Below are 22,654 nucleotides of genomic sequence, written 5' to 3'. Positions count from 1 at the left end.
TGCGCGATTAGAAATAATTTTATAGCAACAGATTGTTCAAAGAGTTAGTTTTGTAGCTTTGATGAAAATGATTCACGACAACTTATCTTCCTTAATGTACTTACCGGGCATCTTCCGTGGCACATTCTTACGTCACACTCAATATACAATGCTGGCGAACCGGTGAACCTGAACGTTTTCATATAGGCGAATACCTGAGTTTCGAAGAGGCCGCTCTCAGACCAGGATCCACGGAATCTGCTGATTAATTTATCGTCGACGGGACATCCGTATTGATCGATCAACTGGATCCTTTTATTTCCACCGTTGTGAGCGTAGCAATCGTTTACGACAATGTCGAAACCATCTGTGGACACAGAGGCAAAAATTGTATAACAGAAGCCCGTTTATCTGAAGTTCATTCAGCGGAAGAAAATTTTGTATAGAGCTCGTTCAATTGAATTACCGTCGATTTAAAATCTAACTCATCTAACCATGAACATTTATTATTATTTGAACGAGACATTATCGGTAAACTATTATACGAATTTTATTTATGACTGATATCACACGTTGCAATATGAGCATCACACGAATTATTATCATCTATCGTGATATATTCATATTCCTCGATCCTAGATAAATCTGTACAAAAACATATCTTCCTTATTCTAATCAACTGACATTTCATCCATTATCTATCCGTTCTGAAAATAAGAAAAGAAAATCTTTCTGGATCCAGTGACATGGAACACATCAGCCTTCATCAATTGACAATTAATCCTTTGCGGACAAACATTCTCAATTCCGATTCTCCCAGTAGATCAAGAATATTTTTCCAACCAGTCAAGATGTTAAATTAAATATACCTAAATATTAGGTATAAAGGGAAACGTGTATTTTGTATTTTATTATTTTATATCCTGTTGTAAAATGCTAATATAACATTATACGCTCATATTCAAGTTAATTTTATTTCGCTTAATCGCAACTTGTGGCGGCCGCCATTCGTCCGCAAAGGGTTAGTTAGGTATCGATCCTCGGAGAAAAAGTTGTACGCGACTAATTTTAGATCCCCGAAGGGAAAACACATCCGTGTGCATAACCAGAGCTGTTCGCGTCCCGTTATCCCGAGGAGGTAACACCCGACAGATGTTACGTAGCGCCACGCGATTAAGCCCGCGGCCTTACGGAGCGGTGCAAAGCGAAAATGCGTGCCGCCATATACCGTATTTGCTGCGCATGTAGATAATGAGAGTCAGTGGATCCCCGACGCGGACTGGTCCAGCCACTCTAGTTCCAGTGGTCCCGTAACCGTATCTGATTTCCATGTAGCACTCTGGTGGCTGCAGGGTGAACACTACGGGATTCCCCGTCGCGACTCTGGAAGAAGATATCCGCGTTAGAGGTTTCTCTTTGCTTCCCGGCTTCCCGTTAATCCGACACTGGGACAAAGAAATATATACGATACGTCGGCTTAATAAGCGATAATTTTCCTCGAGATGAGAGATCGATCGTAAAGATTTTCAACCGCTTACTCGACGTCGAGGAAGGGGAAGGTGACGGTCTTCCAGAAGTCGTAGCCGTATTCGCAAGTCACTTTGAAATGCTCGTCGAATTCTTCCTCGATGAGCGGGTTGTACTGCACCGTGACCGTGTTCCACATCAGGTTTTTCTGGGGTGAGAACAAGATCAAAATGAGAAATGAAAAAGAAATGAGAATTTAGAAGATATATGCAGAAAGATGTTCGACGAGTATAAAAAAATGAATGAATAATTGACATTTTTGTAAAAAGTGAAGAATGTATTTCTTTTATCGAATAATAAAGAAACGAAAATTGGATAATTTTTATGAAAATTAATTGATTAATATATATTATACTGTATCGATAATACTTGTATAAATGAATTTTTTTGGATAAATAAAATTTTATAATTAATTCAAATTTATCCTATTTATCCTACGTTTATGACGAGTATAGTTAGTTAGTCGATTTCACAAAACTACTTCCGAAACGAAATTTCATCGTTAAAAGCTTAATTTACTATTTCTTTCGAAAGTCTAGTCACAGCCAGGGAAGCAAATAGATACAGTTTAGTGCAACCGATATAAATCACGGCGCGCGTGTTTAATAAATCACAGGAGAGCGTAACAGAATTATTAACGTCGGCGCGGATTTGCGATTCATAATTGCTAAGCCTCTCTAACATGGCACGGGTTGGGCGTGTATTAATACGTCGCGAGCTGCTTGACTGTGGAAATAAAAGGCGAAACAAAAATCGTGTCGATTCTTTTTTTCCTTTCTTTCTTTCTTTCCTTCTTTTTCGCGTGTGTTAATCATTATTATTCCTTGTCAAGTGGTCACGCTGCGATGATAACGAACCACATCGTGCGCCATGTTGCACGCCTGGTTTACTTACCGTAGGATTTTTTCGACTGTCCTGATGATGGGTGTTCTCGCCAAGGGTGCCGCAACGATTCAACTGAATGTAGAACTCGTAGTAGTCTCGACCTGTTCCGTTCACGTACATGCAGTCCGGGTCGTAAGAGTAACCTTTAATTGAAATTATTATTAATAGCATTCTCGTACAACCAGTGTTTTCGAATTATTCGAATTTGTTCGAATACATTTATGCTCGCACAAGTAACGAGACATCTTTGAAAATAATTGGCGAATAATAATTATCACAAACGAATAAGCAAATATTTCTTCTTATTTTTCTCATATTTCTCTTTCTTCCTAACCGAGTAACAACACTAATCGAATCTCTGAAACAATGATAATACATCTCTTCCTAAATTCAAAAGAGCGAGTACGAATAATTTACGAGCAGGACAATGATCAAGAAGGACGTGCTATTTGCAGATGTATCGCGCAAAGAGGGGGCAATGCGCTATGCTTCTTTCAAAATAACGGAAGTGCACGATTCGACCATGTTGGCCTCGCCTTGGAAAAAGGAAAATTCTCTCTCTCCCTCTCTACGTGCTCGTCTCTCGCTGAGGCGAGCCTTCCGAGGAGATCGTTTCACGATAACGCTGTGCCATTAGCTCGTCGGCAGTTTCGAGCGTTGTGTCCACGGAGATGATGATTGCGAACAGCGGACATCGTGTGAGCTCGTACAAGAAGGACGTGATAGCACGTCCTTTGATGCGGATGCTCGCCAGCACGTTCACGATTCCCGCTTCTCATGTTAATTTTTCAAGTTTAACTTACCAGCCGAGTAGAGGAGACCGGTGAAGGAACCGTTGAAACCGATCCTGATCTTCATGTAATCGTCCTGGCATTCCGCCTCGATATCTGCAAATTTTTAACACTCTTTATCAATGATTGTGTTCTTTTTTTTTTTTTTTTTTTTTGGTTAGATTTAACTTGTGGTTTAATATCTTTTGTTCTGGATTGGATAAATTTACGCAGCATTGGCCAATGTTCTTGTTAAAAATAAAGGAAAAAGTTGAAATTGCCTTCCGATTATTATTAAATAATCTCGTGCAAAATCTATGTTTGTATTACAAAATCTCAAAATTTATCATCAAAAGTTGTCCACAATTTAGTATCTTTGTGATACCTATTATTCACTATCGATAATAATTTCAACAATTTTGATCAAAATCTACGTTTCGTAAAATCTCGAACATAATCTTTCTCCAAATCGAAAAGTATTCCAAGATATTCCCTTTTCCTAAAATCACACATTTTCCAAAACCAGAACGTTTTACCACCCAACTTTCCCATCGATACCATCGATTTTCAGTTTGGCGATCGGAGGCAACGAACCAAGAAGCGGCCACAATGCCGAAACATCGTGCGTCTGATCGTGTCGAAACGGTCGGAAAATCGGGGGATCCATCCGGTGGGCGGAAAGCAGCGGAAAACCGGTCGCCGATGACGAGTGAAAGTAAACCGGCTAGCCCCCTTTATAGGCGCTCTTCGTGGTAAGGAGCCGTTTCCATCGTACGTAAAACGACGTAATCCACCGCCGCGGTGGAAGATGGACGGCGTTAGATGGAGGCTGCAGATAGTCACACTCGAGGTGATTCTCGATGATACAACGTTTCGCCGAGAGAGAACGCTCTCTCTCCCTCTTCCTTTCTTTTCTCTCCTCTCCGGATGAGTGAAGTGGGTGTAGTGGCACACGCGTTTTCGACCGGTATGCACGCACGCTTATTAGAATTGCGGATGGATACGTGCTTTGTGCTCATCGGCCGGCAAAACGTACGAGAGTAAACAATGGAGTTGCGGTTGCGCAATGTTTGATAGTCGCTCGTGGAGAGTACGCGCGGTCGAGTAGGCGAGAAGGGGAGCGGTGAACATTCTTCACTCGCGATTTCGTCCGTGAATCCCTGCGTTTAATTCGCGTTTATGGGGGAGGGGAAGTTTTAAAGTTTTTGGCTTCGATCGTAAAATTGAATTGGGATATTGGAACGCGATTTTATCGTTCGAGAGGAAAGGCTTGTTTGAAAAGAATTAAGGATGCTTGAAGATAAATCTTGGAAGAGTATTGTATACGTTTGTTATTTATAATTTGATTCTATTAATTTTACGAAATGTGAAGAAAATAAGGAAAGTTTTATATTATGCATAATCATCTTTCTGTGAATAAATTTTATGAAGCGAAAGATTATACGTGTAATAAATATGTATCAATGAATTATGTATTGAAGTCTAGATTGTTTTCAGAGATTTATAACGATTATATAACAATCTTTTCTATAAACGTGATACAGATATAAATTTGCGCGTGAAATATCTCGAATAGATACGAACGGGTCAGTCATTGTGTTTGATTTCGACGAGGGACGAGATGAGTGACAGATAATTTGCAAAGTTTGAAAGGGATAGCCAACAGTTCGTCCGATGTTGGATCTTTGATGCTCTTCGTAGAATTTAATTACGATCCAAGGATCTCTGTTTTAAACAGCCCTATTTCACTTTGATTACAACCTACCTGGAGAACAAAATAAGCAGGGTATCTACCTCTTTCAGGAAGTGGAACGTACGAAACGTAGATTCTAAACCTCGGGTCTTTCATTTAAATCTCGTTACCTCGAATTCTTGAATCGCAGATTGTAAAAAGACCAACATCCTGACGGCTCTTAAACTCTCTTTAATTATGAAAATAGTTGTGTGTGTATCTAATTTTATCTTCCTAAAAAGATCGTTTGCTCGCATGCCCTTGTTTCAATGCGATTAATTTCCAGATTTGTAAACGATTCTGTAAAGAAATACAAAGATCATCGAGAACGATGCAGATTAAGTTTTTCTCGTTACTAAATGCCGAGCTGGGCGAGTGGAGCAATTTCTAAATGATGACGTGATTACCTCAACATGTAACAAAGTTTAACGTCGACGATTTGCGTGCCACGATACCCACCATTTCAAAGCAATAAAACGCTTTTTTCCCAATTTTTGCTTTATGCAACTTTAAGACTTTACACCGAAAGCATAATCGAAATACAAAAGAAAAATCGATCTCAAAAGAATTCCTCTTCGTATCACACTTATTAACCATTCCGTTTTCGATAAATCACTTCGTCACAAAAGATGTCACAATAATAAAATAAAAGGTAACGGATCACGGCAAAGGTAAAGGATAGCTCGCGGACAATGACGAAGAGGCGAGAGACAAATTCTCGACCCGGCTACGTAGAAACGAGGCTCGTGCACAGGAGGATGCATTAAAGCTAATAGGCTTTCTTTCGCGTAATCGACGATGCCGCGGGTGGCCGCCACGTTTCCCGCAGAGAGGCCCTTTACGGCTTCATCGGGACCAGGCCGGTTCCACAAGAAACACTCTCCTCCTCGACAATCTCGTGGACGAGCGCCTATTTCGGGGACGTCTCTTCCACGACGATTCCTATCAATTTGCCTCTCGATTAAACCGCCCTTAACCTTCGAGCAATTACCTCGTCGACAATCCCTCGTGACCGAGCGCTTGAACCTCCAAGATTATCATCTAGGAGGCCGACGCTCTCGCGGGGATTTATTTATTGGGGAAAAACTCGCAATTTCGCGAATTACAGCCTTCACGGGTCACCAAGTCGTCGGGATAAGATCGAGGAGAACAGGGTTGGATAGATACACACACACATACACACACACACACATACGCGTGAGGATAATAGAGTGAAGTGAAGAGAAAGGAGAGACGCGTTGATTTCTCAGGCGTCGGGTGTGCCGTACGACTTGCCGACACCGTTTTAATTGCGTCCACTCTAACGGTAGCCGCTCGTGTTCCGAATGCCAGACCAGCAGACGAGGACGCTGCGCCAGGAGTAGGATGGATCGATCGATCAAATCGCTTGTGGACGGGAGTCCTTAGATCCGTGGAGAAATGCCGGCAATAACGGAGGCGCGGTAACGGTTCTCGAGGGTGAAAGCGTTTGGCTTCTTATTGAAGGATCGTGGATTTAGATGGTAAGGCGATGATAAGATGAAAGTGGCCAAGGTCGTGTGTGATAAAGTGTATAGATTAGGAATATTTTGGAGATAGTTGGGAAAAGCTGATGAGGATCTTAGTATTTGAGTATCTGTTTGTTTGTGCAAACTTCGTTCTGGCTGGTTACTTTAATTCCTCTGTTTTTCGTTGTTATTTATGGTTGAAAAAGGAAAAGGTTGTTGGTGAAAGAAGTTTCATAATATTTCTGAATCGCTTACGTTGAACTCGAGTGGTATTAGGCCTGTATCTCCTGTGTTCCCGATCCCAAGATTCCGGATGCCTCTTCCAGTCCTCGTCCCCGACTACCCCTGTGCCTCCGCCTCCGGCTATTCCTTGCAAACCCTGGAGAGTTTGAAGGGCTTGGAGATTCGGGCTCAACGGTCTTCCTTTCAATGACGGTACTGGTACGTACGCTGCTCCATCTCCAACGTACACCACCTGCGTAGATTAATGAAATTCAATTAGTTTCGATGAGCAAATATAAAATAAAATTAAAATCAACAAGTTCTTTCCGTTCGACAATTATTTAAGAACTAGTTGTTAGTTATGAAATATATTTTAATATGCATAGTTTTTCGTTTTCTCTATCTTACTGTTAATCAACCTCAACTTCTAGAAATAGAAAAACCAAGAATCCTTGCATTTTATCATGTAGCCCCTTCCATTCAATGCTATTGTTCCTTGCTACTTGATATGAAGACCCCGATATATATACCCTTTTTGTTGTCCAAAATCTCAATTATATTCTTCTTCTATTAAACTCAATATTTTCGTGTTCAAAGTAAAAGAAAAAAAAAGAAAAAAGAAAAGCAATATATTATACAATGCAAGAGCATAGATTCGCGTCACATCCTCGACAGAGGTCTATCTTTCCAACGATGCAGCCGCAATTTCCGGCGCGGAAACGAGCGATTTCAGAGGAAAAGCGAAAACGACGAGGCGAAAAGAAAAAGAAGAGCGCGTGACCAACGGTTCACGTTTCTAGCGTCTCGAAACATTCGCGCCGAGATAATACTCGGTTTCGATCTCCTTGTCGCGCAACTTCCACTTGTTCCACGCCATCACGAGAAAGATTCCTTCTTTGCTCGATTTTCTCTCGGATGCACGCTCGTACACTCATAAAATACGTGCACCCGAGTTTGCCAATAAAGGTTTTGAGGGAAGAGTGTTGTCTCGAGAAAAATAGTTGCGGCTCGAAGTTATGGTGTTAATACCAGCCACCTCGAAGGTTTTAAAGAATCGTGAAAGCCAAGTCTATCTGTGACTTTGTATCGGTTCTGTTTCTGGTCTTAGAGTCCTCATTTTACGAGGTTGTTTCGTCTTACAGGCATAGCATGCAGAGTTTACTGGAAGGAATGGAGAATAAGAAGAGGAGAACGACATGCAACGTGGACGAAAAAGAGCAGAATTCTTGTGGAATGAATCGACTTACGGGATTTCTAGTATAAGTTACAGTTATAGATTTTATTATTTAGAAGGATTATATTACACGATTTCTTTAAAAAAAAAAAAAAAAAAACTACTTTTTAACGTCTATTCGTTCGAAAGAAAAAAAAGTTAAAATTCAACTTAACCGAGGAAATCGAGGATTAATTTTTTTAAACCGTTCGTTTATAATAGATATCTTTCTGATCGAATAAACAATTTAATAGTTTTCTCTTGAACTTGAATTTAATAATTACAATATCGATATTATTCATTCAATTCTATTGATATCCAAAGAAAGAAAGAAAAAAAACAATCAAAATTCAACTTCCATCTCAACATTTTCTCACAATTGTCCAACAATCGACAGGTATCATCGATTATCCGTAATCTGTATCGAGTAAGACAAGCCACGTGGTTAGTGGTAAATGCCGACCAACAGCAAAAAGCCAGTGAAGATGCTCCATATGCTGGTACCAGTGGAAACAATCGTGTCGTTACGCGCTCCTCTTCGCCGATCTCTCGCCTCTTTTTTTGCCTCATTCCTCCGCCCGTTTCTCCGCCTTTTACCAACCTCTTACCACCAGCCTCTGGATTCTTTCTCGGATTCCTCCTCGTGTGTTCTGTTCACCCGAATCAACTTATCCGCGTGAACAACTGACACGCAACATTCTCGTTCCGCTTCCATCTTTCTCCTCCTTTCTTCCTCTATTTGTTCTCGAGTTGAACGAGGAAAATTATTGCTTTTCACGGATTCTACTTTTCTAGCATTTCTGGAACTCGAGTGGCGTTTATGGACCACTAGAATGGTTGCTACAGAGTCGTTCCTCTCTTCTGCTATCTTCTGTCTCTTCGTTTTATGGGAAGAGAGGATCTTTGGAAGTATCGTCTTCAGGAATGCTTACGCGAGATTGAACCTCGGATAAAGGGAAAAAGGATTGAGATGGAACGCTTGGTTTCCGCGGAAGTGGATAGTTCTTTTTAGAAATATCTAAAGTTACTTACAGTAATGGAAAGTTTTCAGATTTGAAATCTAATTATAATTATTCGATAATCGAGAATAATTTCTCGCGTTGTAATAACAAAGAGTTTCTTCTTTCCTTGAATCTTTTAATTTATGAAATTGAAAACGATGTGTACGGAATGAATTAAAACGTTCGAAGTAAAAACGTTGTAAAAATGAGAATTTCTCTCGTGAAGTAGATTCTCGGGAGATATTTTCTACGATCTTTGTGTGATTCCGAATCTACTACGTGTCACGGCAAATACGATGTGACATTCGTGGATAGCATACTTCTTTTAACACGAGATCTTCGTTGCGGCCAGTTGTCGATGGTCTATCTATCGAGTCTCATCATGCGCTCATGCGATGATTAACGGTCGCGCGGTTAGGGCGTCGAAAGTCATTAGTCGAGTTATGATCGGTCAGACGAGAGCTAGGTGAATGCACCTATCGTATCTCCAAGGCTTGTCCCTGACCTACACCTGTTCATCAACCGAGCCTGATTATCCCTATCATTTGGTATTTCTTATGAATTCCGCGTGATCCAGGTAATTCCAGGTTGTTAGCGATTGGAATTCCCTTGTGGTGCGTACGAGATTGCACAAAGTATGTTTTATAGTTCTCTTCTTTTACGATTTGTTTCATTGTTGCGTCGATATTCAGATCACCGAGTATTTCAGATTGGAAATACTTTGATTGATTATCAAGGCTGGAAAAAACTGTTCGAGTTTGTTGATTCGTATGATAATGATACGTGTATGGAAAATAAGAAGTGATTTATAGATTCGAAAGGATTAGAAAATTATCACATGGAGTTTATCTCGTGTTTAGAAAAAGAATAGCTTTCTTCGTATATTTTTTTATATTCTCCGATATCAATGTTGAATTGGTATTTATTTGCAACTGTAACACACATTGAGATAACTTACCACCTAATTAGATATTAAGATACCAGCTAATTTAAAATAATGCGAAAATTATACACGTAGTTTCATTATTTATCAATTGAATTTACATCGCATTTTTTTTCTTTTTCAGCTCTCTACTTTTTTTAGTGTATCACATATCAATCTTGGAACAATCTATGAAATTTCGATTTTTTTTTATACGACAACTTTGATATTCAATAATTGTGTAACTGTTACTACTATTTTTCGATTACATCTTGAGGAACATCTTGAAATTTTCTTATAGAAACGTTATTACACTATTCTACGAAAGAAGAAGCAGAAATAATGGAAGGTTGGTTAATGCTCGTCGCAAAGAAAAAAGAAAAAAAAAAAGGATCGACTACAAGGTAGATTTTGCTACATCGTCATGCACAAAGAAATTGACGTTTCGTCGAATCTGGTTCGACTTCACGAAAATACTTACAGCTTCGTGGTCGCTGGCCTCGTGTGTTAACGCTTCCCTGGTTTCGTTGTGAAGCATGTCGTCCTCCTCGGGATTTGATCCACTTCCGGCCCAATAATCCTCGGTTGTCTCGTCCAATACCGAGTCCTCCACGTTTCCATCGTTGTCTCCGTTGTCATGGCTCGCCGCCTTTAAAATTCACGTTTACTCTTACCTTCTACGAAAAAGTTTCAATTTTGATTGCTTCTGTGAGATTCTACCTGACATGGAAGCGTTGCTGCTGTCAGAAGCCAAACGATCGCGTACCTGAAACGAGAAATTGTTTTAATTCTAATTATTTTCAAATTTTTTTTAATACTGTCTATAAAATAATTATTCCGAAATAATTATTCAAATCTAACGTGTTACATTACTTTTGCAATTTGTTATTCCATACACAAATACATACACACTAGATTACGAACATCGAAAAAATAAATTACAAATGTAATTTCATTAATGGAGATAAAGTAATGTAACATATCGGATTGAATATTGAAAAAGTCTCGAATCTTGCGATTCCTACAATTCCAAGGGAAAAGAATAGTAGTAAAATCATGCACACATCGATTTCTATTCAGCACACGTATCTATATTCCAGACCCGCTCCCCGTGCACGTTGTCCAAAGAAAGTGCAGGTTCTCTGTGATTAGCCAAGGGAAGCCGAGAAGCCTGAGAACACGGAGGCGGGATCTGAACGCGCACGTCCGTTCACGCGGTAACAGGCCGCGGACCGACGCGAATTTGCGATAATAACGAAGGACAACGGACGGATAGAATCGCGGGAAACCATAATCGGATCATTGCCAACCGTGACTCGTGCAATCGCCCTCCTCCATCCAGGGAATCCTCGTCGATGCGTCACACGGCTCGCATACGAAACGCGTTTCTCTATGTATATTTCGGCCCCGAGATGGATTATTCCTTGGTAGCAAGAAATTCCCATAGAACGCGCCACGAGGAAGAAGAGAGGGATGAGTCATCGTTTTTCTTCTTCTTCTGCAAAGAAGAGAAAATGATGCCGACGAGACGGGATGGACCAGATCTCCAAGACGTTAACGCACCGCGATCCGTGTCACCTTCATTCCCACACAGACGAATTCGTTCCTCTTTTGTTCTGCCACTTCCTTCTTCCCCCTCTATTTTTATCCACTTCTTTTCTACGATGCTGATGTAACGGGGCCTCTTTCTTCGACATCGATCTCGTTCATTTCGATCATGCCGTTGTATTCTACGTTCTTGAAACGATTGACGATTCGACCAATGAGAGAGAGAATATTGGATCAGGGGTTAAAAGGTTCTTAGGTCGTATCTTGGGAAGTTTTCTTGGAGTAAGATGATGGGACAATCGTGGGATTGCACTTGGCAATGGAACGATCTCGAAGATCGTCCGATCTTGATGTACATTTTTTTAAACATGTATTATTTGATAAATTTCTACTTGATATCGATAAGTGAGATTTGGATTTTGTCGATATTAAATCATATTACACTTTGTAATATTTGGAGAATAAATCGAGTTTCCATTTAAAACTTTATTTCTTTAGCCACGTTGATAAAAATTTAATATTAAAATTACTCACGAGAAATGAAACAGAGTAAAAAGTTTCGTATAAATTTAAACGATACCAATTAACTTAATTAACATTCATCATGCTGAGGCTACGTATTAACGTATTCTTTTTAGATCAGTTCACTAGGTTAGTGAGAAGAGTATAAGGTTGAATCTCGATCGAAGAAAAATTCGTGGAATTCAACGTGTATCTCTAATGAAAGTTCCAGTTCATTTAAGATTGATAGGAAAAAGTGACTCCGGAAAGTCAGTTTTTCCCTCGATTTGCTCTAGACTGGTTATCTTCCTATAAACACACGTTCGAGGGATCACTATGATAGAGGTGGTAATGAGGCAGTCGGAACCGGTGTAATTTCTGTTATCGAGATAAACGCGCGTGCACGTTAACTCCTCCTAATGGCAGGGATGGGGTTCCTTTCAGGACTGTTAATTGCGAAGCTGCGGCTTCTCGCGGAAATCGACAGCTTCCCACGAACGAGAGAGGCCTCGATTAAAAATGTGACGCGTGAAGTTAATCCCTGCCGAGCAAATTGTTTCGATAATACCGTTCAAATTTATCAGAAAGAAATTCGTAGATGCGCCCCAAGAGCTACTTTAAAAATACACGATGGAAGTGTGTAAAAAAATATCGTATCACACGTGAAAATAAATAAATCTTTGTATCAATTTTTATCACAGATCATTCGTGTCTGTTAAATTATTTGTTAATCGTTTCTTACTTCCTCTACTTGAGAAATTTCACGATTTTCTGGGAGAAATGGAACGTGTCTAAAGAAAATTATCGATCCCTTAAGGCATTGAATACTGAAAAAATATTTGCCAATTAGAAATCGTGAGCGATACGAAACAAACAAACAGGGACGAAAGATAGCCGGAAGGTAAGGTATTCGAAACAAACGGTGTTCTCGTGAACTGTATATAAACTATTTTGTTAAAAGATTTTATTGTTTGCATTGAGCGAGCGTATCAATCCGTTCGCCACGCGTAATTATTATTATTTTCACGCTGGCGGCACGGTTAAACGGAACGGAAGGTGTTAAGCGTGGGATGAGCGACTCGAGAATACGGAGAAGGAGGATGGTCGTTAATCACGCGTAATCGCACGGACCACATGCGAGCGTGGGTGGAGGATCGCGAGTATGTTAATCGTTAAATGCCAATGTTACGATTTCACGTGAGATATCGATCACCAGCCTAGGTTGTCTAGATAATGATGTTAATTACTAATCAAAGATATCCGTGACAACTAGTGAAGATAAGCGATTAATTTGTTTTAAGGAAATATTTCGATAACGAGGGAGAGAAAGTGTTCTGCGTAATCAGTTAAGTAAGATGTTGAAAAAAAGAATACTTGCAAGAAAATTACAGGAAGCATAAGAAGATATTTCATTTTAAACTTTATTAGAATAAAATATTATGGAAACTTATTAATACTTTTTCAATTTATGTCCCTCAAATTATTTCAGAAATCTCTAGTTCCAATGTTCCTATATTTTTAAGACACCCTTTATACTTTCCGATATATCCTATTTCAAATGATATCAAAAGTTATTCTATCCAAACCGAAATCCAGTTCCTCTTCCTCTTTCGAAATTACACATAATCGACACGATACAAGATTTGAGTTGAAAGAAGGGAAAAACAGATGAATAAAGGAAATAAGGAGGTGGAAAGGCGAAGGATCGATGTTGAATTCGATGTTTTGTTCATGCGCCCAAACGCGCAAGATAAATTTGGGGCAGAAGAAAGGAGGAAACGGATGGAAGGCGATCCTCGTTTCAATTCCGTTATTCCAAGTCTCTGGAGGTTTTCAGTCGCCTCGGGCACGAAAATCTTGGAGCGGGCGTGGATCAGCGTCGCGAGAGGGAGAGCGTAATTGGCGCGATTCGTGGTCGCTCGCGATCTGCCACGATCGTCGCCGCGAGCGATTCCACCGTCTGTGAGAAACGTGGAGAGCCGAGTCCTCCTCTCGCTTCGTTCCATCCACCCGCAGTTACATTGCCGTACAGTTACGCATTTGAAAGTCAGATCGCAACGACAAGCGTTGTGCGTAATTTACGAGCGTTTTCCGCGTGGCGATAATGCAGCTCGAATATCGTTCCATAACTATGAATTATGACTATTTGTTGATATTCATAAACTTCCGACTTGCTCGCTCGAACGATCATTGGAACAGGGAATAATCTATGGAGTACGTGTATTGATTGCAATTCTCGTGTGATGTAGAAATATATGCGTGTTTATTTTCCCTTTGATTTCATCCTATTTATACCGTCTGTCTATTAGTTTCATTCTATTACTTAATTTTCTTCTTCTTCTTCTTCTTCTAAAAATTTATCGAGTTTTTTTTTTCTCAGCGCGTACGTAATTTTAAAGTTAAAATTCTCAGTGAGTTACTGGATACTCGACGCAACAATTTATAAAAAATTCCACAGTTTCTTGCGAGGATCAGGCGTTGGGTCAGGCTGAAAAACTTAATACTTAATCGGTTGAACTCGTACAGGAAGTCGACCTCATCATGTTTCCCGTCACGTTAATGGCCGTTTTACCGTTCTTTATCAATTCCAAAGTTTCAATCTCGGTTCTCGCTTCACAGTTTCGTACGATTAGCGAACCAAAAGTCGTTCGATTTTCGACGTCTCGTCACGCATGGAATTATCTGTGGGAACTCGAGGAGCAACGAGCATCCTGTGAATTCGAACCCGTTCGAGCGAGACACGAATTTCGAGACAGAAGAAGACTCCTTCGAGACCCCTTTATCCTTGAAGAGGTTGGCACAACTGTCGCGGTTAAACGGAGTAAAATATCACTTTGAGCGATCGTGCGTATCAAGATCGAGGAGACGTCTGGCTGATTCTTTTTGACGGGAGAATTCTCTCTTTTGTCGGAAGGAGAAGCAAAAATAGGAAAAATTGTCGAGAATGAATTGAAAATAATGTCGGAGCCTAAGAATTTTTCAAAGGTGGTATATTTTGTAAGAAAAATTTGTCGAAACGAATTGGTATCTTTTTATCTACTAGATATCGCAGCTTAAATTTACTATGACCGATCAATAAGATAAGAAGCATAAAAATGAAGCGTAAATTTTTTGCCGTGAATTAACAGTCGAAAAAAGAGATGAATTCGAAGCTAGACATTGGTATTTCCCCGTGTTTACGCACGACAATTCGTAGCTATGAATTACGTGCTTTCCAGCCGACGGTCATTTGTGGTTAACCAACGATCACTGTCTACAAGACTAGACGAGAGGGATGATGGATTATTTTGCGATTCCCATCCTGGGAGTAACAAGAACGACAAGGGTGCGCCTCGAGAATTCACTTCAAATATTTATCCTCTTTCATAATGTGCGTCAAAATTCACATCTTCGACAAATACTGTTTCCAAATGTAGAAATCTCTTCGAAAAAAATTTTTTTCAAAAATTCTTCAAAAATTCGACGAATTACGAGAAACATTATCAAAAAGGAATCTATGATCGAGGTCAACCGATAATCGCAATAGCAGTAGCTTCAATAAATAACGTTAATTCACGATCGTAATTTTCTGATTGCTGCATGCATCATCGCTCGCAATTAGCTCGTAATGACGTAACTACCGGTATAAAGAGGGACGAAATAGCAGCATCATTCAACGATCTTCGATCATTACACCACGATTGAATATATCCTGGATCGATGACCTTGAACGATCGAAGGATTCACGATGATAAGGTGCCGTTGCTTCCATTTGATTTGATCCTTTATAAATGTCTCTGGAATTTACGGTACATCGTAGCGATCGCCTCGATAAAATAGCCTCGATTGCAATCGTAGCATGCGAACGATCCGAAATTAATTGTTTCATCGATCCAGTCTTATATATATATATATATATATATATATATATATATACATGGTTTCTTGAATAGATTGAAGAATAATGGATTCGATTTATCCACGTATTCAGGTCGATCGTTCGTTGTTAGATTCGCAGGAACAAATTCTGAAAGAACGTTACATCGATGAGTTGGAGAAGAAATCGATCTCGTATCGAATTTTATTTATACTGAATTGATTTAAACGAAGATTTCGTGTTTAATTTCCTCTGAATATCGGAGTTGAGAGTCGTAAACAAAAATCGTCAGTAATTTTCAAAACATTCTTACCTATAAATCGATTTAAACGAAATGCTTTCCGTATATTCTTCGTACCACTTCTAATTAATATCGATAGTTTTTACTAAATTCACAATCTTCCCACGATTCGATCCAGTTCGATGAAACAGTAATAAAATAAGATCGTATTCGAGAAAAATCATTCCTCTCTTCCGGATTTAGCGCGTATATCCAACCTATCCGTAATTTATCGTAGCACGGACTAATGGAACTCTCGTTTTCCCCGCGATACACCGTATCCCTTATCCACCTTCATCTACACCGTACCAACGATTCATTAAGTTATCAATAACACGTCGAGGATCGGTAATCACCGGTCCGTTTATCCCTGGCTCGTACACAAAGTGTCCATCAACCTTATTTCCTCCACATCTGCGCGATCCGTCTAACGACTCGCTAAATCGTCAATAACGCCTCGAACATCCTGTCGACGGATTCGATTTATCATTTGATCTATCCCCGGTTAAATCTGACCGATAACATTCGACTCGTTCACCGATAAATCACCGTGCAATCGTTCCCCGTGTCTCGATCCCTTTTTCCACGCTACGATCGATGGAGATCGGTGAAAAATCCGATAACGCACGCAGTTTCTTCCGTTTGATTAAGTGACTTTGACACCGAGGAGGCACGTTTGCACGTTATTTCTCATTGAATTCGTCTTCGTTAAGATGGAATCGAGACAATCGTGTTCTCGAAAAATAACGAAACTTGAATAGAAATTTGCTTTTTTACGTACGTAATAATATTCTCAAGTTTCCATTCTCGATGTGATGTGAACGGAAAGCGCGAATTTTTGATATTCCACGAATTTTGAATATTGTAAACGAAGAAGATTTCTGAAAATTGATATTAATGTTGACGTATATATCTTTACGATATCATATTGTTACACGACCCATTCCTAGCATGTAGCATGTAATGCCACAATCGAAGTTCCAATCAACGTCCGTAAATTCCTCGAGCTTCGATCGAGACACCTGGCCAACGATCGTACCAGCTTTATCGCAAGTATTCGCGAAATTAACCTGACCTGATTCACGTAGGACGGGATTTCGGGCGTCCATTGAAGCGTGGATAAGTTATACGCTTGGAAACTTCATCATTTCCCCGGGACGTAAACAGGAATAATTTCGCTTGGATCCCGATCTTATCGATCGCTTTTTCACGGCCAAGATTTATCGGATCGCCTCTCCAGGAATTCAATTTTACTCTTATCCCATCGTGTCGTGTCGTGTCGTGTCATGTTGTGTCGTGTCGTTCGTTAAGACAAGTCACCGATTTTTTCCCCCTTCTCTCCTTATCCGATCGATAACGTTGTATCCTAATTCCCGCTTATGGAAGAATGAAACAAGAAAATGAGAAGGAAACGCGGAAAAACGCGTACGGGGATGAGTAAGACGGAGAAATGATACACGGTTACCGTTGCTTTTAACCGATGCTCGGCCGAGATTAGGCTAATGCGCCAGCTCGCGATAATTATAATGCGGGACTGGCAAGAAAAAGAAAAAGAGGCAACTCTTTCGTATCTTTCGTATCGATGAATTTAATATAATAATTCGAGAGAGTTGCTCGAACAGATCGATCAGATCGGATAGAAAAAAAGGAGCGATAGTATAGTTTGGTATAAACGAAAAAGGAATTTGTAAATGTAGTTACACAACAAATCTAATCATGAACACCATGCTCGAGCATGGTGTAGTTTGTAATCGAGAAATCTTAATCGTTTATTTACCTCGAAAAATATTAAATTCCATCGATACCCTCGTTTCAATTATCAAGAATTTTTCTTCACAATGTGTTCGCCACGAACTCTCGTTGTATCCATTTAACATTTTTCCACGTGGTTTCTTTCGGATCTCTTCGATCGTTTGATCTTCAGAACTCAGAATTTGATCGAGCGACAATTTCGTCTTATCCATATGAAATCTAAGATCTCTTCCATTACGACGTTATTAACCATCGTCATTAGCCTTGTCTGGAAATCTATCGAAAATGAGAGGTGAATAAAAAGCCGGGGATAAAAGAAAACGTAAAAAGTAAACAAGGATCGCTGTCAATGGATACCGCCGTGTGTTCAAGGAAGAAACGGAATTGCCTGCATTTCCCGTGTCACTCGATTTCTACTCATTTTGCAAAGAGGAGGCAAATCAACGTCTTCCTGCTTCTGTACACACACGCGTTGCTTCGTGCACGCGCCCTTCTCCATTGTGAGATTCATCATGGACGATGGTTTCTTTGCGCTGGTAAAATGCTGCTCTACATGTTCAGCCTACTGATCTTCGAGCAATTGGTTGGAACGATTCGCGGAATGGCTTCGAATCGTGTCGGTTCTCCTTGAAAGAATGTCTGGTAATTGTTTCGCCATGATTTCTTTCTTTTATCCGGAGGATGTGCGTTTTTGCGGCAGGCCAAGCGAATGGGCTTCCCTCCACCTGGATAAAATTCTGCGAGAATTCTGGTATCTCGAACCGATATCTCGATATGATATCTCTTGGATCATGCGCGTAACATGAGGTACAGCTCGTGGAATAATAAAAAAAAAGAAAAGAAAAGAAAAGCATCGTTAATCGTTCAACTGTTTAACATCGCACATGGATTATGGTAAGAATAGCGATCGTTATCCTCGATATAAAATTCGCAACTTTTGATCGACCAAGCGCGTCGATCGACCTTAATTATGCTAAGAATCCAACACGTGAATTAAATTTTAATCGAGCGAAAGAATCAACAGGAGGAATCAACTGTTTTTGCCGCGAAACGATACGATTTCATTTCGCAATAGCAGCGACTCGTCATCTTTAACCTCGCTTAAAACTTCTGAAAGAAAAAAAAAAAAAAATAAGGAAACCGAGGCAAGGTAAATCGATACTCTTCCCTCGATTTGCTTTTTTTTCTGCTCCATCCTTATCGCTCAATTTCACGATTTAGAAAAGAATATTATTGAACGGGGAAGAAGAATTCCATTCAAAATTCATTCGTTCGATTCTCGAACTCGAGAAAAATCGTACAATCCATCGCGAAGGATTAACAGTTGCATCGCGGAAAAAGATATTTTCTGGGATATCGAACGCGTCCAGAAATAGACCGTGGACGATTCGTAGGATAATTGCGGGCATCGATCGGTCGAGCCAGCTACTTCCAACTACTCCCGATATTCGAAGAATTTGCGTCTAACGACCCCTCTCTCTCCTCCCCGGCCATCTGAATTCCGGGCCTCGATAAATCGTCGGTGAAGACGAGCGCGGAAGAGAATGTTCGGTCACGCGTGGTTGCGGCCCTTTCAGGTCCGATCTCTTTCTCGGTGAAGGAGATCGCTGAATCGGCATTAACCCTCGATTTACATGTTACATAAATTACGCAGGATTAGAACCGTGTTCCGAACAGTTATCTTTCAAGAGGTACGAATCGAGTTTCGTCGGCGCGTAAATGATACCGAGATGAAGGGGAGCGTGCGATTATCCGGAGGCGTTTAGAAGCTCGGATACCAAGGCTTGAGACTTCTGTCGGGTAGAGCGATCCGGGTTGGTTTCGATTGTTTTGCAACGTTGGGAAGGAAGTAGGTGTGCGATTAAGAGGATTAGAGGCCGCGTTGATTAGACGTTTTAACACGGAGGTGGGGCAGATGACGAGATATTCTCGGGTTTCGTACTTTTTACCGTTAGAGAAGCAACGATCCGAACGATACTTTGCGTATTTTATACGTGTCGATTGAGAGGGATCGAAGACGGTGTTGGGTGGAAATATTCGAGTTTGAAAATAAGAATTGAAAGAAAGTAGAATTTTAATTCAATTAATAAGTGATAAAAATATTTGCCATTGAAAATAGATATTAGGGAGGTAAGAGAATTGTTTGCGATCTTGCCTCGAGTTAAAGAATCACGTCGAATCACTATATTGATTATTATATTACGAAATATTATGTCTGTACGATCGAATATTATATGGTATTATCGTATATCCGGTTTGAGTAATCGAATCGATTTCATCGGATAATTACCAGTAACCAACTCCTCTCGATACTCTTTCAAAACTTGCCCATTCGTAATCAATGCTTCATGCTCGAGCAACAACGATCAACCAATTCCTCCCCGCGGATCGATCATTCTAAATGAAACTCGAAAATCGATTATTACACATCAACTAGAAGCTAACTCTTGGAAAATTCTATCGAAGATGAAGTTTATCTCCAGATCCTTATAATTCTTAATCCCATGAAAATTTACAATGAATCTATTTTTTGAAAAGCATTAACACACACGGACGTACAAATGTAAAACACAAATTCTTACGAATTTCTCTATGGGATAACTTTGGATGATTGATTCTGAAAGAATTAGATATTCCACGAACATCGATATAAAGATCATTTATATATTTCACATATTTGAAAGAAGGTTAGCGGAAATGCGAGGGGGAAAAAATGGCGTAAGAAACGATCGGGCGCTTCTTCCTGGAAATTCATTTAATAAATCAACAACGGTGAATCGGCCGCGGATACGGGCGCACGTCGCCCAATCATTATCGGTTCATTAACTTCTTCTCGCCAGCCCGCCGCGATTAGCCGCGCGACGGTATCACGCGCGAGGAAATATAAAGTTTTTCACCGCGTCGCGAACAGTTTCGAGCGTGGATTTCTTGTTACCGGTATAATAGCTTCGTCTGAAATCGTAAAGATGCGTTTCCCGTTCCAACATCGTTTCCCCGTTGCTTTTTCGCACTCTATCCCTTCCCCTCCAACGCCTATATCACTCGAATATGATTACCACCGCTAACAGGATCGTCCAATTTATTCGCGTGTTTTCGAGATATCGGTGACACTTAACGGCAAACTTTTCCAATTTAATTCTATGTTTGGAATCCGTAAAGAAGCGGGAAATAAATGAATAGTGTTTCCCAAATTCATTCTTTTAAATATTAACTTTTGATTCTCTTGTATTTCTGTATAAGGCGGGAAAAATTTTAAAAATCACTATTCTCTTGCGGTATTAATAAATAGTATAATTAATAAATAGTGGATATAATAGTGGTCGGGAAATAAATTGATTTCTTGAAAAATTTCCGTTGCTTTCTCCGTCGAAGATCGAAAACGATTCGTAGATTGAGAATCACTGGATTATATACAGTTGTGTACATTCGTCCTTTTTAATCTGTTAGATATTTTCCAAATAGCCGGCGATATTATCCGTTGCGCAAGTTTCGTAGATTGTAAAAATGTCTAATAATAAAATTATTTTCAAAGAATTAAAGCTTGGAAAAGTTTTTAATACCAACGATTGTTAACGATTCGACTCGATGATATCTTTATTCCTTTCGTTTGTTCGCGCAAATTTTTCTTTATGTAGAGCATATCGTGTAAGAGAGAACGAAATATAAAAGTCGGATAAGCGAAATTTGCGTGCTCGTGCGTGTCGTGGCACGTAGCGGTGATCGAGGCACTTTTTACCGGATAAAAGAAAAAAAAAAAAAAAAAAAACAGCAATCAGGAAGAGAGGAATAGGAACGTGTGACACGTTGCATTGGTCGTTCGTTTGTTGACAGGTAAAATGAGATAAAAAGCGAGAAGATGAAAATTTTACACCAGGAAGTATTTCATTATGAAAAATTGTACCGATTTATCCTAACGAGTATAAAAGATCTAACGATTTCTCGGTACGTTGAACGTCAAATTAATGATGAACCGATTATTTACGGAATACACGGTTACCAAAGAAAGAAGATAACCGTGAACCAGTTAGATTTAAAGATAATCACGAGTCTTATACCATGTAGAGATACAAAAAGAAATCTATAAATAAATTGCCAAGCAAACTCTCCAGAGTTTTACTCTCAAATATATTCACATTCTATCAAATAGAAATGCAACATCATCTCTTCGTCTCCTCTATTCACCTCGCCGAGATGAAAATTTCTATATACTCTATGTATTGCTCTCCTATTTCGCAACTTTTAATCCTAGCCAATCAAAATATTAGAAACCAGTATATTATTGCCTCGAATAAAAATATAATAGTATCTTGATCCGGTTGTCACGCTAATGTCCAAACTAAAATTGTATTAAATTATCATTATCTCGAAAGAATATTCGTCGCCTATTGAATTCTTCGAGAGATAAAAGGAAGGATCCTGTCGGTGAACGTGCTGCCCTGGGAAATAGGACAGAGCCACGTTACTTCGGTTATCTCATTTCGCATGGTTAAGCTATCTGCTCGCCTTTTTCCTACCCCCTCCACTCCCCTTTCCTTTTTCCACAGGCCGCGAGGATCGGATATTATAACTGTTTATTTTAATCTACATCATCGGCATCTACGCAACGATAAATCTCGTTGGACGTCCATACCCACCATCCTATACCATCCTCTTCTTTCTCTTTATTCGTCTGTTACACATCTTCGTCTCCTTTTTCATCATCTCGCTCTTTCTTTCTTTCACCCTAAGTCTAAATACCTCTTCTGAGCGTAATTTGCCGGCGGTTGTGTGTAAGTACTTTCGTTTCGTTGCCTGTGTTACACAGGAAGCTGGCCGTCCGAACAATGCACGTCTGTATCTACTCGGCGATCGCGAGATCGGCCGACGATTCGCCACGCGAAATAACCATTAATAACGAATCCCCAACCGGATGATTTTGGCCCCAACTCTTCATCTCCTTTTCCATGTGCCATTTCGCAAATGAATTGCCACCTTCATTG

The 22,654-nt window shown here is 39.9% G+C and overlaps 1 protein-coding gene across 2 annotated transcripts in view; it reads right to left on the bottom strand.

Moving 5' to 3' along the window:
* Positions 1-22,654, bottom strand: part of LOC100870527 (uncharacterized) — a 59,308-nt gene that overhangs the window by 2,824 nt on the left and 33,830 nt on the right. The window contains exons 2-9 of one of the 2 annotated variants that reach the window (XM_012494154.3): positions 10,459-10,504; positions 10,220-10,387; positions 6,636-6,855; positions 3,195-3,278; positions 2,401-2,534; positions 1,518-1,654; positions 1,208-1,362; positions 105-346 (exon numbers count right to left, since the gene is read on the bottom strand). In XM_012494154.3, the coding sequence (XP_012349608.2) occupies positions 105-346; positions 1,208-1,362; positions 1,518-1,654; positions 2,401-2,534; positions 3,195-3,278; positions 6,636-6,855; positions 10,220-10,387; positions 10,459-10,504 (1,186 nt within the window). The remainder of the gene's footprint in view (positions 1-104; positions 347-1,207; positions 1,363-1,517; positions 1,655-2,400; positions 2,535-3,194; positions 3,279-6,635; positions 6,856-10,219; positions 10,388-10,458; positions 10,505-22,654) is intronic. The other variant, XM_086913989.1, reaches the window with a different exon arrangement.

Source organism: Apis florea, unplaced genomic scaffold, assembly GCF_048593485.1.
Source record: "Apis florea isolate Af1SG1 unplaced genomic scaffold, ASM4859348v1 contig_3561_pilon, whole genome shotgun sequence".
In the NCBI taxonomy this organism is placed as follows: domain Eukaryota; kingdom Metazoa; phylum Arthropoda; class Insecta; order Hymenoptera; family Apidae; genus Apis; species Apis florea.
This window is presented reverse-complemented; position numbering and strand designations above follow the sequence as displayed.